The sequence below is a fragment of the Cetorhinus maximus genome, chromosome 18, assembly GCF_964194155.1.
Source record: "Cetorhinus maximus chromosome 18, sCetMax3.hap1.1, whole genome shotgun sequence".
Taxonomy (NCBI): domain Eukaryota; kingdom Metazoa; phylum Chordata; class Chondrichthyes; order Lamniformes; family Cetorhinidae; genus Cetorhinus; species Cetorhinus maximus.
This window is the reverse complement of record NC_135896.1, coordinates 42,353,213-42,371,747: the sequence shown is the minus strand read 5'-3', so window position 1 is coordinate 42,371,747 and position 18,535 is coordinate 42,353,213. Positions and strand designations below refer to the sequence as shown.

General features: G+C 38.2%; 1 protein-coding gene across 4 annotated transcripts; it reads right to left on the bottom strand.

Annotated features, from left to right (window-relative positions):
* Positions 1–12,844: 12,844 nt before the first annotated feature.
* zbtb42 (zinc finger and BTB domain containing 42) lies at positions 12,845–17,691 on the bottom strand. Of its 4 annotated transcripts, none has more exons than XM_078562507.1 (2): positions 17,634–17,691; positions 12,845–16,335 (listed from the first exon to the last, which is right to left on the bottom strand). In XM_078562507.1, the coding sequence occupies exon 2, from the start codon at positions 16,316–16,318 to the stop codon at positions 14,900–14,902; it is 1,419 nt and encodes a 472-aa protein (XP_078418633.1). In that variant the 5' UTR covers positions 16,319–16,335; positions 17,634–17,691; the 3' UTR covers positions 12,845–14,899. The 4 variants fall into 4 exon arrangements, with proteins under 4 accessions (XP_078418633.1, XP_078418630.1, XP_078418632.1 ...); XM_078562504.1 differs by lacking the exon at positions 17,634–17,691 and adding an exon at positions 17,464–17,610; XM_078562506.1 differs by lacking the exon at positions 17,634–17,691 and adding an exon at positions 17,464–17,610 and having other exon boundaries at positions 12,845–16,332.
* Between the last annotated feature and the right edge of the window lie 844 nt (positions 17,692–18,535).

Sequence of the window (18,535 nt, the reverse complement as noted above, 5' to 3'; positions counted from 1 at the left end):
GATGTCACTTTTGGCAGATATTCCCAATCTGGCAGAGGGATTATTCAACTGGAATTCTACTAGAAAATCTAGGCCTAGCTCAATACAGTGGTTTGCAGAATGGATTCCTGATATCAGCTTGGCTACTTAGTGGTACAATCTCAAGTAGAGGCATATACTTCCTTTGTGAGCAGAAGGGGCTTATTAAAAAGCTTAACCTATGCAATTTCATTATGTCTACTTCAAAATACCTAAAACAGATTCTATTGACTTTCTTTGCTTCTTATAATTGAAGAATGCTTCAAGCTTTATACTTAGAAAGCAGGATTAGATAATCAGTCTAAGAACAAATGAAGTAACATTAAGAATAGGTGTAAGCTTTCCTGAAGACTTTGTGAGTTTATCTGTTGAGTTGAGGAATCATATATATGTTTTTAGGTCAAAGGTTGATCTGGGTTCTGGCAATGACAAAAGTCATTACAATTGGCATCAGAGTCCAAAGGTTAAGGAGAGCTAGTTGCAAGTGCAGGTGTGATATCATTGGATAAGGATAGGGTCAGGCTTACCTCCAATACTCCCACCATCAATAGATTGCCAGTACTCACGGTCAAAGCTCACACATGAATATTAAGCACTTGGGTAAGACAATGCAGAGTAACTGGCACCCATGAACTCTGCTTCATAAAGATGTCAACATCTTCAGCAGAGAGGAGCGAAGCAAACTGGCAAGAAATGGATAATGTCTCTGTTTCTCTAGTCTACTCCTATTTCATATTTCTTATGTTCTTATGTTTATCTACTTGCCAACTTGCTAATCTCAGATATTAGGGGAGATGCCAATGGGAAAGCTATGCGGATCCCTGCAGACTGAGAAGAAAAATTATTGGATAGGCCACCTCATGTCTCATTCAGACACTTGGCCTGTGCTGGGTCCAGAGTGGTATAGAGGGTGGCTTCAGGTAAGGGGATGCTGTGTAATAGGATGGGAGGGGGGAACCAGGGAGTGGGAGTTTAAAAATCTGAAAAATAACTTTAAGCCAGTGTAAAAATATATGCAGTATATTTTAAATGAGATTGACTATGTTCTCAGTTTCCTGTATACGTTATACATATTACCATGCTTGAGCAATTGTGGAAGCCAATGTAAACCTCTAGTCTCCAAGTGTTCAGTCCATCTATCTGTACATTCATAAATATCTGGAACATTTTAGCTCAACTGTTCACCTCATTTACCATTGCAGTTTGGAATGTCTTCAACGTTCATGGGCCGAGAATGTAATCTATTCATCGTTAGACGTTGGTCTCACAGGAACCTATTTCTGCAGTCTGATCTTTCAGCCACAAGGCAGAAAAGCTGAAAACATGGATAATAACACAATGCAGACAACCAAATTTAACACAATTTTAGGTTGGATCATTCCATACAACAAAAGACAATTAGATATAAAATCTACCCAAAAATTAAACAACAGTAGCCAAGCACCAGTAATAGATATCAGGACATAATACTGCATGAAGTGTAAGCAGTTACAATAGCTTAAAAAATAGGAGATAAACTTACAAACACTACTTGTAGCTTGGAGTGTTCAACTTGTAGTGTCACATATGATAAAAAGCCTCTGTACTTACACTAATTAAGTTCACCATGTTCGGTCAAGAAATCTCTCACTCTTGAGCAGAAAGTGACAAAAATCATGAACAGATTATCTGAATATTTCAAAGCAGGAGTAAATGCAAAAATTCCACATTTGGTATCTCAATGCATATCGAGAGAAAAAAAACACTTTCTAAAATCTCTCTCAAAAAAATCTCCAAAGCATGTCAGAAACACACAACTCAGAAGCAATAAAACCACAGGTTCCATAGCCCCATAAAGCAGTATTCCTTGATAACAGTTATTACATTATACAGCTCTCACAGCTATGAATATAGTGCAAAGGCACACAAATTGAAGTTCTATCGATCTCCCAGATTCAAACAGACAGGACCAGCCATATTCTGTGCTGCTGCATTACTTGTACAGCTGCCAAGTGCTGTAATTTGAGGAAGACTTGTGAAACAAGGTTTGTGCAGATATGTAAAGGCACATTTAAAGTAACTCACATTCATTCTGGTTAAAAAAATGTACCCTGCTTTCAAGTAAAAATTTTTAAAAATCAGTTGTAAGATTAAACATTTTCTATTGATAGTTTTGCTGAAAAAGCCATTTTACTATTAACCCTCTGTCGTCATGTCAACTGTTTCCATGAAATTAGAGAGTTAAAAACAAAAAATTGCCATTTTGTAAGTTATAGTTGTAATACAAGTTTAATCCCAATTCATTTTCCTTCCCTCTGTCCTCTGATGCCCAAACAAATACAGGAAAAGTAATTGTGAAATATTCTTTGCTAAAATCTGGAAAATTCAAGCGTACCCATTTTACAACCTCTGGTTTTGGATCCTGAATGAGCCCCCAATTTGTTATGATTCTCTTAGAGACTGATAGGCCAGAATATTGCTGTCGGCGTGCGGGGGTGGGCCCAACATGTAAAATGACGCGCGATGACATCCGGCATGCGCCCCGATGTCATCGCGCATCGTTTAGATCTTTCATTTGGCGGCGTGTACCGGAGGCGGCTGCGTGCCCGCCGAACTGTCAAAGGCCTATTAAGGCTAATAGGAAAGTAATTTAGATGATTAACAACGCTGCCTATCCAACCTTAATGTTGGCGGACAGGCAAAGAGCCCAAGTGGCCTTCGCGTTTTTCAGGAAACCTCATCCACAGGTGGGCTGAGGTTTCCTGAAGGTTTAATAAAATCAATAAATAAATTTTGATAAATTGACAAACATGTCCCAGCTCATGTGACACTGTCACATGAGGGAACATATTGAAATTTTTTAATAAAGAAAAGAATTATTTCCACATGTACTTAATCTCCCTGAGACAGCTCTGTGCCTCAGGGAGATTGCTGCACTCTTTTGCGCATGTGCGCGAAAGAGCGCAGGCCCCGACTCTCCCTCCTACCCCCGCCCGCACAGGTAGTGCTCAGCGCTGTGTCACGCTGGGCAGGCCTTAATTGGCCCACCCGCATAAAATGGCAGGCAGCCGATCACAGGCGGCGATTGGCTCCACGTCCACCCCCACCCACTTCTGGTCATAGCTTTTAAAAAGAAATTTAAATTTCCCAGGGACCAACACAAAGAATCACTCAATAGATTTTAAGACTTTTACTGTAACAAACAAACTAAAATCAGCCCTGACTAAACATTAATTCACGGGAACTTCACTTGATTCTGGAGCCAGCAGCTTTCTTGTTAATACATTACAAATTTTCACAATTCTTTGTATGAACACGTTGTTACGAACACTGGGCTTTAGAAGATGGTTATGTTTTAAACTGTCTTCTTTAATTCAATGTAAAATGGAGTAATTTGGAGAAGGGGATGTAACCTCCTATGAAACCTCCTCGTGACCTGCTACTGAATTTGCCCAGAGACAAACCCGTGTAACCCGCTTGTTACAATAAACATCTAAAACATGAAGTTCAGTTGTGCATTCTCTTCATATATCCACATCATTAGATTTGGTTCTTTCCTTTCCCTTCCTATTTCTGCACCATCAACTGAAGACACGAGGTTGGGTTTCACATGTATCCTGATGATACACAGCTCTATCTCATCAGTACCTCTCATCGCCCCTCCATTGTCTCCGTGTTGTCAGTCTGCTGGTCATCCAGTCCTGTATGAGCTACAGTTGCCTCCAGTTGGGAACACTGATGACATCACTTTTGGTCCTTACCTTCACCACTGATTCCATTCCCCTCCCTGTGACTCTCAATTTCAAGGTGACTGTAACTCTGGCATCCTATGACACTGAGCTGAGCTTCTGACCCTATTTCCTCTCCATCACGAAGAACACAGAATCTGTCCTCAATTCCATCTCTACCTCTGCCCCAGCCTATTTGCACCTGAAGGTTGACAGGATATTTAATTAATTCTTAAAAGTATAAAGGATTCTGAGAAGGTGGATAGGGAAGGACTATTTCCTCAGGTTGGTAACATCAATTTAAAGCTGCCATGAGAAGATAGATTTAGATAAATTTATGCAGAGAATTATAGGAGCATGGAATATTTGCCATAAGGGATGGTTGCAGCCATGCACCTTTTAAGGCAAAAATAGAGAAACATTTAAGATACTGGGAGAAAACAGGGCAGTCAAATTAATTTTGCATTGCTCTGATGAAGAGATAGCAGTGACACAAGTGAAAGAGCGCACAGATGGCTGCCTTCTGTATTATAAACTTTCACAACTTTCAAAGCAAATTCAATTTTAACTTTTGCTTGAAGGGTTTTGAGAATATGAAACATACTCGCCCATGAACCAAAGATACAAAGACATTGAGGTATTTAAAAGAAAGAGATAGGCATTTACATGGGAAGTAAAAAGGTATTAAGGTATTGGATAAGAGGCAGAAATTAGGATTAAAAATGTATAATTTCCCATGGCTATGCTATACCTGTACAGCAATCACTTTACTAAAATCTTTTATATCCTGGTCTGATTGGTAGACAGCAATAAACATTTTGTGAAAGCAATTAGCAACAACTTCAATATCTTTACACTTACTTCATCAGCTCCAGGAGGATAATTATTTTCAAGGGCTTTGAAACACTTGGTCAATTTTGCCCTGGAAGGGGGTGAATTATCATCTTGGTAATCACCTATGCCAATACTGGAGCTAAATATACCTCTTCTGTTCTTGGGTTAATCTCTGTCCACACAACCTCTGGTCTTAACAGTAACATTGAAAAATATAAATTAATTTAATAAATCTTGCCCCAGGTGCTTCCTTGCTACAAACTAGTATCAGTGGTTTTGTTGCTTATATTGTTGTTCAACCACATGTGGATTTTTATTTTACTTTTTTTTTTAAGCTTGAATTTCTTCTTTAGCAGGTTGTAAGTCACTTACACAAAATTCCAGAAATGAAAAGCTTACAAAATAAAAAATCAACTAATATATGAAGTTTGGCAGATATACACTCAAGAGATTATGAACTGTGGCAATTTTTCTTTCTGAAGTATTTTTTCTCTCTGCAAAGCAGCCCCACACTTGACCTTGCTTTGTAAACTTTTATTTTTGAGTTGTCTTGATGATTTTCAGGTCATTAAGTTGCTTTTTGCAATCACTTTCAGCTTTGAGATTTTATTTACATTTTCAGCAATGTTAACTTGTTAATCAATGTTGGCTTTTTAAGCCAATGACTACATTCTTTATAATTATTTTCCCCAGAACATTAAATCTATTCTCACCGCTATTTGAATTACACCCAAGTGGAGCTTGGTAAGCCAATTTACTTCAATTATCAGTGCAGTATAAATCAAAGTTTATGAATAAAGGTCATGACTACAATTGGAATTTATTTTAAAGTGTTTCTTTGAATAGCTTGAGTTACCTTCAGGAATTTATTTATAAATATGAATGCACTAAATCATACATTAATGGTTGGATATTAGATGTACATAATTTCATTTAAAGCTTAAATGACTATGCAGGATGAATTCTACCAAAATGTTTGTGAGGAGTACCCATTAGATTTTTAATAACAATACTTGTGCTATTCAAATATTCCCTGATGTTACTAAATTCAAAAAAGAGAAATTTTCATCAATACCCTGAAAACTTAAATGCATCTTACTATTGTTAAAATCCTTTTCTACCAACTTTATGCCCTCTCCTGAATCACAGTTGAACCTGATTCTGGTCTGCTTTAATGTCCACTTCCAGCAGGGGTCACTGGATAGTATTCAAAGTCTGAAACTCTGACTGATTAACCCCTTAACTCAGCAGTGCTGATGAGGTCCATAATAATACTAGTAACATCACCTTGGTGAGATCAGCTAATAAGACCATAAATTGAACCTTGGATTTTCCTGGTCTGTAAAGCTTAGTTACTCACTGGATAAACTTAGCCATCAGAATGCTACATACAACTAATTTACGAAGTAGATCAGCAAGATACGGACAATGGATGACTGAGTTCCATAAAAACCTGCTATAAGAATGACACTCTGCTTTGGATTGTATATTATTTACCTCCTTTGTTCCTAGGCTTCCATCCAAGTACTGCAACACTTGGTTTTGAAAGGAAAATGAAAGGCTTAATCCATATTGCTGAGAAAATAAACCATCCATGTTAGATTTTACAATCTTACTAGCTGTTTCGACATGTGGATTAAGAAGAATATTTTTCAGTGGATCTTTGCACATCTAAAGCATTATCCATGAAAATTATTGTGACATGATCAGGAGTAGTAAAAGGAGCACCTAGTGGTGGAATCATAAATATTATCGATCACAAATATTAACAAAATAATTTTAAACATATACTGGAATTTTAATGAGGCACACAGCCTGGTAGCTTGAGTGTTGGATCTCCATCAGAGAACCAAAGTTGCATCCAAATGCATCTGTCTTCACTGGGTGAGTTTTCCTGGTCTCAGCTGAGCTGACAGATGGAGCACTTTGAAGAAATGGAGTGGCTCCATTTCAAGGGCAGCAAAAGCTGGCAGAATCTTGAATACACAAGTGCTGTTGTGTATCCAATCACATAGTGACATTAACAGCAGCTGTAAAGGAGACGACAATCCTGACAATTCTACCCCTGGGTGAAGATAGAATTGCACCAGACACAGGCAAGGAAAAACCTCTTTAAAAAAAAAATCAAGTTTTTGCACCTCCAGGATATTGCTGCAGGAAAGTTATGAAAGGAAATGAAGTTAAGCATCTCCGAGAACAGTCATTTAAATAAGAAAATGAGCCAACAGTCAGCCCAATGGCAAGTTGTGCTGTTTAGATTGCTAGCTTAATGTGATGTGAAATACAGCGTGTGGATTTATGCTTGTGCTCTTTCAAATATTTAAACTTGCAGCCTCTTACCAAAGATTTCAGGCTCGGTGATACTTCTGGGGTAGGAAAGAAAAATTGAAAGCCAAGTTACCCTGAATCACTGTTGCCGCAGTATGTGGAAGAGTACAAACCCACAGGGGTGGCTTAAGGGGGAAGAGTTCAGTGGTTCAGACAAACTCTATAATTAAATGTAATTTGTGAAGGGAGATGGAGGGAGGTTGCGCCCAGAACAAAGGAGTGAATTTTAAACTGAGAAGCGCAGTAGGTTTTGTGCTCACATATATGGTGCTACCCAGGGAACTTGCATACAAAATGAAATACCATTCCAGGCAACGATTGGATTCTTTAGGCTCGCATGTGGGTCAGTGGGTGCAAGACAAGGTTGGAAGACGCACTTAAAGGACAAGAGAGAAAACATGGAAATGCACATCAGTGAGGAATAACCAACATTTGTGCAGATATATCGGAAAAGCACATCTTGCTATGCACAGATCCAGGAGTAGCCATTTAACTCTTATGTTTACTAGGCTCTTTCCATTGTATATTCTAGTCCCCATATTATGTACAAAGCTAGACAAGCAATTCTGAGTCACAAACAGAAACTTCAAGATAAAAGCAAAATACTGTGGATGCTGGAAATCTGAAATAAAAAAAACAGAAAATGCTGGAAAAACTTAGGTCTGCCAGCATTTGTGGAGAGAGAACAGAGTTAACGCTTGGAGTCTGTATGACCCTCCTTCAGAACTAAAGAGAAGTAGAACTGTGACAAAATTTATACTGTTTAAGAGGGGGTGGAGCAGGTGAAGCTGGATAGAAGGCCAGCGATAGGTGGGGGCTAAGGAGAGATTGACAAAGATGTCATGGACAGAAAGACAAAGGGAGTGTTAATGGTAGTGGTAAGAGTTAAAAAAGCTGCTGATAGTGGCATAAAGGTAAGAAAGCAGAATGTGATAATAGCAGAACAAGGGTCAAAACTCTGTGAAAGAACATCATGGAACAAGTAACAGGTGGGGGTGGGTAAATAGAAACTTTAGGCAGGATGTGCATAGATTGCTGACATTTATGAATTTTGCATTTCTGGAGAACTCCCAGCACCAACAATTTGCAACATTTGCCACTGGGCTTATTAAAACTAAAAATATTTAGCTATTTATGTGACTAATTCAATGCTTAAACTACCTTTACAAGTCACTGTGGAAAGTACATAAACATCAAATCAATTTATCAAGATTACACACTTTCCTATAAAGTTTGGCGTAACCTCCACCTCTGTCTCTCTCGATCCCTCCACTGCCTGTGCGCTATTGGACTGTTTGTCTGACCTACAATCTTGGATGAGCTGCAAATTCCTTCAGTTAAACATGGGAAACAAACAAAACCATCGTCTTAGGAACTGTCCACAAACTCCATACCCTCACCACCCGTTCCAAATCCGCCACCGGCACTCCTTCTGGTTGAAACAGGCTTCCTAGGCTACAGTCTAGAATTCTTTCCCCAGGCTTCTCCGCCACCACCGCCTCCTCCTTTACAACTTCTAGAACCCTCTAGAACACAGAGTGGAAAGAGAGAAATTGTTCCCTTTGACAGACACGGTGGGGTACGGGGTCCAGAACCAGGAAACAGATTTAAGGCGATTGATAAAAAAAAAGGTGACAAGAGAAAGAACATTTTACACAGCAAGTAGTTAGGATATGGAACACACTAAATATGAAGGTGGAGGAGGCAGATTCAAATCATGGTTTCCAAAGGGGAATTGGACAAGCATTTGAAGAAAAAAAAAATCGCAAGGCTGTGGGAAAAGGGCAGGGGAGCAGGCCTAGCTAAATTGCTCGAGAGAGCAAGCATGGACTCGATGGGCCAAATAGCATCCATCTGTGCTGTATTCATTCTACGATTCTATGTCTCCGCAGCTGTCTTTTTCTGATTGTGCTTCCGGAAGTGCCTTAGGGGTGTTTTTTTCTGTTTTGTGGTTGCACAATTCCTGCTCAGATCACCATTAACACCAAAAGAAAATTTGTGCAATGAGTTGTGTAAGAATTAGAACAGGACACTGTTCATTACAAGTCAGCGGTGGACATTCACTGTAACAGCAGGTGCATGTATAGTCAAAACTTGAGGATTAGCCAAAAGCAACATTAAGTTATGGAAACATTCAAAAGGCTAAAGTAGCAGCAAGTTAGCAAATTATTCTCTTTTTAGAAGAGATCATTACAAAAAGGATTGCACAGGAAAAAAAGGGCAAAATTTAAGATGCAATTTGAGAATATAGTGGCTCTAATATTAAAGACAAAGACCAGAATTAATGCAATATCATAGTGCCTCAGTTGGAGTCAAAATTGATTAGTGATGTATAAATCAATTGAATAGTTTAATTAGCTCACATTTCCAAATTAGGATCCAGACATTAATACACTGGAGCCGTTTACAAAGAATGAGCAAGAATTCCTTTAGCAAACACCGACAATACTTACTTTAAATGTAAGTCGAAATGAAAAGCTGCATTGGGAATTTGATTCCTTGACAGCTAAATCATTATTTAATGAAACTAATTTCTAAAAAAGTGTTATGTTTCATCATTAAAGACTTTAATTACCACAGCCTTAAACCTTAACAAATTTATTGCAATAACTTAAAGAAAACATCTTATTTACCCAAATACTGTATTCAAAAGGACAGACTTCAGAATTACCACTAGGTGGTGCTGTTACACCAGCGATAACCATAGGTCAACGAGGTTACAACCTACGTAATAGGCACACAACTTAAAGTTTTTAGTTCACTTAAAGTTATTTACAACAATGGTTTTCCATAAAAGCACATCTACCAATTTGATTTTTTTTCCAAATTCTTTCCAGTTCTTGTCTAATCTTTCTTAACTATTCCTTCAGAGAATGTGTTCTTGGCCATGGACGTCGCCAAGACAACCATGAATACAGTCCTGAAACAGCAAAGATGCTCACTTCTTGCTTCTGCATTTTTACTGAGATGCAATTCTGTCACCACAGGATCCCAGCATCTACTAATGCATTCAAGACCCAGTGAAGCTTATATGTAGAAGAGTCAGTATGTCAGGAAAGCCAGATGCTGAAAAAGATCATAGTTCTAAGATTAACGTTTACCATTCTATAAAAAGTTTGAATTGAACTAAATCATTTTCTTAATGAAAAAGTCAATGTATACAAAATAAAGAATGGAGAGTTGGAAACTTATATTTAACAACCGGAAAGCATAAACGCAAATACATGGCTGGAGTACCCAGTTTACGTCAAAATTAATTTCTTTACAACCCAACACAGCAGTCCTAGAACAAAATACAATTAATTCCAATAATAAGGCCGAAGCTCCTGAACACATGACCAAAATCACAAATGACCTTTCACTTAGAAATATTAATTTAAATACTACCAGTAAATAGGCTCCCTTTTAGCAACACAGCATAGTTGTAATAGTTTAGGCACAATTTATATATGCCTTGAAGCCCTAGTAACTGTATAACCCGGAGTTGAATGAGTAAAACTTTTTTTTTTCATGTTTTAGACAAGTTCAGCTAAGTACGGTTCTACTGAATAAGTGTTTAGATACATTATAAATGAATTACATCTGATAGTGAAAATATTCAAATTCAAGTTATGTAAAATATATGTTAGTGTAACATCCAGTAGAAACCACAAATATTGCCCTGCTGCTAAAGACCAAAAGCACAGTGACCCCATGAAACACTGAAGTTAACAGTACACCATCAGAATACAGGTCACATCTCTGTCAGCCACGATTATAGATGACTTCACTTTGCTCCGTGCTGAATTAGTCTCAGTCAAAAGCAAGTAGACGCTTCCTAGAAAATGTTCTTAAAACAGATTTATCCTAGCTTGGGGGTGTATTATTGAAGTAACAATTATGTTCTATAGCCAAGAACATTAAAATTGGTTGCAGGGTTATAAAATTGTTTTTAAAATGTTACTTTCTCTAAAAGTGATCCAGTACAAATATTGTATTTTGATAGCAAAGTATACATGAGTCTGGTGACCAAAACAACAAGCAGCTTATTAAGAGCCTTGCAAAAGCATTGAGTATGATCTACTTCAGTAATATATACAAGTCTACTTTACGGAAACCCATCTTATCTAATATTCTGCTTCATATAATTCACCATAGAATGTATTGAAGTGTGCTGGGAAGTTGAGAGTTTACAAAATCAACCCACTAGAGCAACGCATTGGTGCAAAGTATTGGGGCTTCAAGAATATAAAGATTTACAGTCAAGTTCCTTTTAATCTCACTGCAGCCATTTAGGAAGCGTATATCCAGAGATAGGAGGAAAAATTGGCAAACGGTCAAAGCTTGCATGCTATTCAATTGATACAAGGATGCCAAAATGTTACATTTTGTCTTAAAGGCTAGTGTGGCATTAAGTCAGAGTCAGAAGTAATGGATTCAAATACCACTCTAGAGACATGAGCACATAGTCTTGCCTTATACCTCAGCATAGTTGCATTGCTAGAGATGCTGTCTTTCAGATGAGATATTAAACCAAAGGTCTTCCCTTTCAGGTGAGCAATAAAGATCCCATAGCACCAAAGATCAGGGGAGTTCTCTTGGTGCCCCATTCAACATTTATTCTTCAACCAATATCACCAAAACGGATTATCTGGTCATTTGTCGTATTACTGTTTGTGGGACATGTGTAAAAGTTGGCTGCAGTATTACAACAGTGACTACACTTCCAAAGTATTTCAATTAAGTACTTTTGAACATCCAGAAAACATGAAAGGTGCTAAATTAATGCAAATTTGTTCATTGTATTTGCTAAGACACTAATGAGCAGTATTAATTTTAGGTTGCATTTTTAAAAAATCGACCCAGTTGGTGAATTATAAATTGGCAATATTGTAGCTTAATTTGTAAAATGGAAAATGGCCTTAGTTGTCCCAAAAAGTCAGAGTGGTTCTTGCATTTATCGTTAAAGAACTTCAGGTTACATGTTAATCTATAATTCAATAGCTATTATCAACTCTATTTCTGTCAGTGATGGCAACGAGGTCAGAAGTTACATAAGCCACTGAAACATGTTGCTCCAATCTCCAAGCAAATCAAATATTTTGTAGAAACAGAAATGAATTTCTGTTCTGTGGTGCATCTAATACGTAGAGTACAAAGTTCATAATATGAAAGGTTTGTTCAATAACTTAAGAGGCAAATGTTTATTTGTGCCTTTTGTGAAGATGAGAATGGGCCATTAATAAAACAGTTCACATACAGAATAATTGCTAACCTCTGCCATGCCAGATGCAGCAGCGTGATTAACAAGAAAGCAGTTCAGCATATATAGGTGCAGATAACAGTAACTGTGCTATTAGATGTTAATATTGAAATATATTCTATGAATATTGCTGATACGACCTCTCAATAAACTTCTAGTAGAATGATACTTCACTAACTAGAACAATAATAACTATTAAAGTGCAATCCAAATTGGTTTTAGGCTCTGAAATTGGATTATCTTTACCAAAACCTGTGACGCAAGAATAATTGGACACCTGTGAATATAGCAAATGAACTACCAAATTGATTTTAAATGAGTACAAGCAGTAGGTGTCTTTTTAGCACTGTATTACATTAGTTGGAGGAGCATTGCCATAGAACTTAAAACTGGAGCAGTACATTTAAAGTGTTACAGATGTTTCACACATGCAAAACAATGAGAAGGCTCTATCACTGGTGCAACAGCCTATGTTTATTCTATAGATAGATTTAAAGAAACATGCCAAAAATTATGAAAAACAACAATCCAATAAAAGTCATAACCCTGGAACTTAAATTCATCAGGGTTACTTTCCAGCAAGGCACTGGATTAAACAAATCCAAAACTGTAAATATCACAATGGTGGTATTCAAGTTCCAACCTTTCATTTGTAACATCCCACATTCAATGTAATTAGCTTATCTTCCATCACTTAAAAAAATACACGCACAAGTAAACGTCAGTTCTTTTAATAAGAGTTGTTCAATTTTCTGAACAAGTTGCAACCGTGCACTGGTTATTTAATCCATTGAATGAGGTAATATATGAAGGCACGTCTTCACAAAATATACAGGCATTTAGACTTCGCCATTAACAAAAAATACATAAGCACACAAAATTAGGAATCTTAATATACTTCAATTTTTAAAGATTTTGCTAAAACTAAAAAAAAGTCTAGTCACGATTGTCACAGTTTTACAACACACTGAAACAGTGGCAAAAAAAACAATTAAAAGACATCTTGCTGAATAAGCGCTAACAGGTTTAATCAAAAAAAAAAAATCACCCTTCACTTTCCGATTGTCTTCTATAGACCATACAGAACACTATTGTTAAAATTTATACAAGGAAACATTTTCCTATAAAAATGCAATAAAAGTTTTGTAAAAAAAAAAAAATTAGACTCCATTCTAATGGCTCTGCTACATTCTTACTATAAAACTCTCCATTAATAAATTTCAAGGATAGGAATTATACACAGCAACTTTGTAAAGATCACAAAAAACTATAAATAAAATGTTTTTGATTATACAAAACTTTTACAGACCTTACCTGTTTTATATTTTATGTTAGATGACTAGTCTCCAGTTTTTAAATTTTCCTTGAAGCTGCTTATGCAGTTATGTTATATTGAATTAAAAAAAAAACCCAAGAAAACCCAGAGTGCAACATAAATATTTTCAAGTGTGCAATAGAAGTTTCTTTTTTTAAATATACATTAAATGAGTGGTTTTTGATCTTCAAATTTTAAAGAAATTGAATTCACATTTTACTTCTTCAAAACCTTTTCTTTTTTGTTCCAGTATGATTCAGTAATACCCAATAATGATCAGGAAACTCATTACTGAAAAAAAAAACCCATTAGTAATAATAAACACCATAATTTTTTTGGAGAACATGAGATTTATGCAGTTAAATAAGAAAACTCTAAACATCATCAGTAGTAATTGCTATTTTTGAATTTTTTGTCATAGAACTCAAATTTTCATAAAATTGCCCATTTGTTGCATCAAGATAAAAATCCATTATATTTAAAGAAAATTGAAATTCTATGAAATAGTTCAAAATTTAATTTTCTAACTTCAACCTTTAACAACAAAAAAAAACCCACTCCATCTCAAACCATCAAAATGCTATAAATACAGTATCAAGTTTCATCAGGAGAAAGCAATAACATTTAGTAGTTGTTCTTAGTGCTATATTCCAATCACAGCAAACAACAAAAGTACAACAACACTTTATGACTGAACTTCTCCAGGAGGTAAGACCACATATCCAAAATTCATAGGTTAAAGCTGCAGTACTGCATTGCAAAACATCACAGTTGATTTACCTCTCATTTGGAATGGTATTGGGTCATGTTGCTAAGTGAAATGTCATGCCATCAAGTGTAACTATGTACAGTAAAACTGTATTTCAGAAGGAGTAAGAGTGTTTACTTAGGTATTACAGATCAGGCTAGCCATTTAACAATTGTCAGTATTAGCTTTATTTTGCAAGCTAGTTTTTAGTGTGCAAAACACAGTATTGCTTGTATAGTGGGTTCATTATTGATTTTCAAATATAGCTGCTATATTTGATAACTGACTAATGATTGCAAAAGATAGATCCTACAACAACTAATTATACCCCCTAGATGGTGCCAACTTTGTGCATCGTCAAATCCAAGGTGGTGAGGAAGAGGAAAAGTAAAAACACAAACTTTAGGAACTGAGATCTCTGAATTTTTTTAAAGAGATATTGTGACATTCCTGTAGTATAGCAATTGAATCTTATTAAAACAAAAATAAAGAAAATCATTAAAATATTGCAATATTGTTTCCTATGAAATACTGCAGCTTTAACAGATTCTTAAATATTGAAAGCAGACTTCTTTTCACACATTTTATGCAAGAAAGCCATGCAATGGAATTGGTTTCTTTACACTTTAGCTTAAATCATGCAAGAATTCCAGAGATGAACATTAATTTTAAGCAGATATTCAAATTTGCTGCTAAACATTCAAATATTATCTAATAGCAATACTCTTTACAAGACCACAGTGAAACTTGCGTATGTGCCTGTACAGATCACCCGACTGCGTAAATCGTCTTTCACACCATTTGCAGGCGTGTGGTTTCTCCCTGGTGTGCACAACTGTGTGACGGCTGAGATTATGAGAGTACTGGAAGCTCTTTCCACATTGACCACAGGTGTAAGGCTTTTCGCCTGAGTGAGTTCGTTCATGACGTTTTAGTGTGTACATGCAGGAAAAGGTTTTCCCACACTGTGAGCAGGTGGGCATGGAGCCATCAGTAGGCATTTTGGCTCGAGGACCATCTTTTTCCCTGAAGTGAGTGCTCAGGTGAAGCTGAAGAACATGTGGGCTTGGGAAGCCTTTGCTGCAGAGAGGACAGATAAAAATATGTCCTGTCGACATTACCATCCTTGTGTTTGTAATTTCAGATGATGCCATGTCATCCTCACTCCCATCCCGTTCATGCTCTACTCCTTCAGCATGTGTCACACCATTCCCTGGGAACACAGGTCCAAATCCTGCTAGCATACTACTGGCAGAATTCCCACTCTGACTTGCTGGATCCATTTCTTCACTGTCCTCTTGGTCTGACAGCAACTCTTGTTGATCTCCAACATGTGGCACGGTGCCCTGCTGCTGGCTGTCGGAGGCCAGCTGTCCAGAAACATAGGGGGAGTAAAATAAATCTCTTCCAGGCACAGGCTTGAAAGACAGATCTAGAGCACAGTCCACATCAGCTGAGGCCTTGATATGGTCAATAGCCCTCTGAGGCAAAGGTCCTGTGGAATTATTGACACTGGACTTTGTTTTTCCAGCTGCTGCATTGCTGGATTCAGGGTCTGTAGATACAGAATTGACAAGATCAGAGAAGCCCCTACAATGTCCATTAATCTTTTCGCTGCTTGTGGGCTTTTTATAATCTGCAATAGTACAATTTTTCTTGCTTTGTGCATCAAAATTATGCGCTGTTGGCTCATCGCTTTCTGAAGAGCTCTCTTCTTTGACAGATCCAAGTGCATTACCATTCGTTTTTTCATCTATACACAGTTCTTTATCTTTCAATTTCCCCTTACAGACTTTCACAATGTTGTACATGTGAAGGTAGCTGGCTGCAGCTAGCACATCTTCCACTGGTAGACTATTAAACTGAAGTTTTCCCTCATACATGAATTCAAGAAGCAGGCCAAAGGCAGGGGCTGTGACAATGTCACTGTTCAAATGCACAATGTCTCTTTTGTCCAGCTGGTCCCTGTAGAATAGATGGAAGTACATGCTGCATGAAGCAAGCACTGCACGATGGGCTCTAAACTGAACGTCTCCAACTCGAACAGTACAATCACAGAGAAAACCCTGGTGACGCTGCCGACTCAGACACTGCAGCAACTGCCGGCTATGGTCTGGAAACTCCATTCTTCCTTCATAACCTGCTTAAAAACACGAAAATCGAACAGAAGTTAAAACTGAAGAAATGCCAGCATGCATTTAATTAAAACTGCGCCATCAATGGTTTAAAACAAGAGTCTAACATTGTATAAGACTAACAAACTTAACGATTGCTCGAATTTGTAACGAGCACCCAGTGTTCGTGCAGATGGCATCTGAAACACGACAGCTGTCAGAAAAATGTTATCAATTAGGCAAATTAAGTAACGATCATTTAAAGCAATTAGTTTCCCAAGTAATCACCAAACTTTGGCACTTCAAAATGACAAAAGAGCGTCAATTCAATGATCGCTCGAATGGCGAGCAAACAACTGTTTACTGTTAATACCTTGACCACAAGCAAAAGGAATAAAACGAATTCTCACGCCCCCTTTTGATGCACTCCTCCCCCTAAAAGCGTCAGTGTCTTAAAGCATATTGGGGGGGTTCGCCCCTCGTCGGACACCCACCCAGTTAAATCGGTTGTAAATCCGTAATGGATCCTGAGGGAAAGTGGCCACAAAACAGAGAAAAAGAGACACAGAGAGGGGGGGAAAAAAAAAAGCTGGGTTTACTAACTCCAGGAACAAGCTGGAGAGTCAGCTGCTCTGACATCACTGGCAATGGAAATGCTACCTCCAGCTGTGCTCCTCTAATGCCATATGTTCCTTTAACTCGAGTTCGCAGCCAACAACCGGGGGGGGGGGGGGGGGGGGTGGTGGAAGAGTTCACCATTGTCCGACAAAGCAACATTTTCAATCTTACATCCTTCTCCTCTACCAGTGATTTTTTTTTTAAAACGGAGAAACGCTAAAGTACAACTTTCTCAAGTTAAAATATAATCCTCCAAAAATTAGAAAGTGTGTGAACTCGCTACCTTGCTACTTCGGCCTAGGGGGGCAGTAGTGATAAGCCAGTGAAAGAAAGGAAGAGGAAGAAAAACAACACCAACACCAACAACACACGAAAACATAACTCCGAGCAAAGCCCCGATCCACAACAAAACTTGGAGCGGAGCGGGCCGGGTGCAGGGAAGGGGAGCAGCAGCAGCGGCGCCTGCCTGCCTGCCTGTAGCTCTGCCTGTACCTGGCCCGGAGCGCGCGCGTCGCGCTTGCTCCAGGTGTTCCACTTACCTGGACACACTGACTCGTGCGGCTGTCGGCTCCGGGACAAGCGCTCATGAGGCCAGTCTCTGCGCAGCTACCGTGTGGTCCCTTCATCTGCGGCCCAGATGTTAGCGGCCGCGCAGTCAACTGTTGGTGAGTGTGGGACTCGTCTGGGCGCCCGCTCTCGCGATACTTACCTATTGAGCAGCGCTGTTAAGGTCAGTCAGCAGCCAGTGGATTCCTCTCCCTCCACCGATTGCATTGCTGCCGTCCTACTGAACCCTGTCACTCAGCTCTACCCCAGTCCGCTTGCACCTGCACTCGAAAGTCACGTCAGCATCTAGGTAAATAAATCCGATTCTTACCCAGCTCCATTCACTTTTAGCACCTATATCTCATCAGAGCTGAAGAGCAACATTTACACATCTATTTATTTTTGGGGATTGTTCTATTTAAAGCGGACACTTTTCTCATCTATTTATGCTATTTCGGTGCCATTCTTTCTAACTCTTGCTCCTCGTTCAATAAAAGATGCATGGCACTATTCAAAGAAAAGTAAGTTCTCCAAGTTCCCTAACCAATATTTGCCCTCAACCAAGTCTATCCAAACAAATGCCGTTTGTGGAGTGTTTGTGATGTGTAAAATAACTCTTATGTTTGCCTACATAGCAACAGTCACTGCATCTCAAAAGGAATGCTGTGAAACATTTTAGGAAGCTTCCAATAAAATATGAATGCAGGTCTTTTCTTTTCTTTCCATAGTTTTTGCCAATATTAAGCATGAATTGGCTGCAAAAAATGGAAATTGGCAATGGTGAATGGCTGCTTTTAATAGTTGATCCCCATTTTTGTTGGCATTTCTAGTTTCCCAATGGCCCTCTCCCGTTACAGCTGTGCCACTATTACAAATTCAAGGGGACTTGCTCCTTGTTCAATGAAAGGTCCATGGCACTATTTAAAGAAAAGCATCTTGTTCTCCCAGTTCCCTGGCCAATATTTGTCCTCAACCAACTCTATCCAAAACAAATGCCATATGTGGAATTTTGCAATGTGAGAAATAACTCCTTTGTTTGCTTACATAGCAACAGTCACTGCGCCT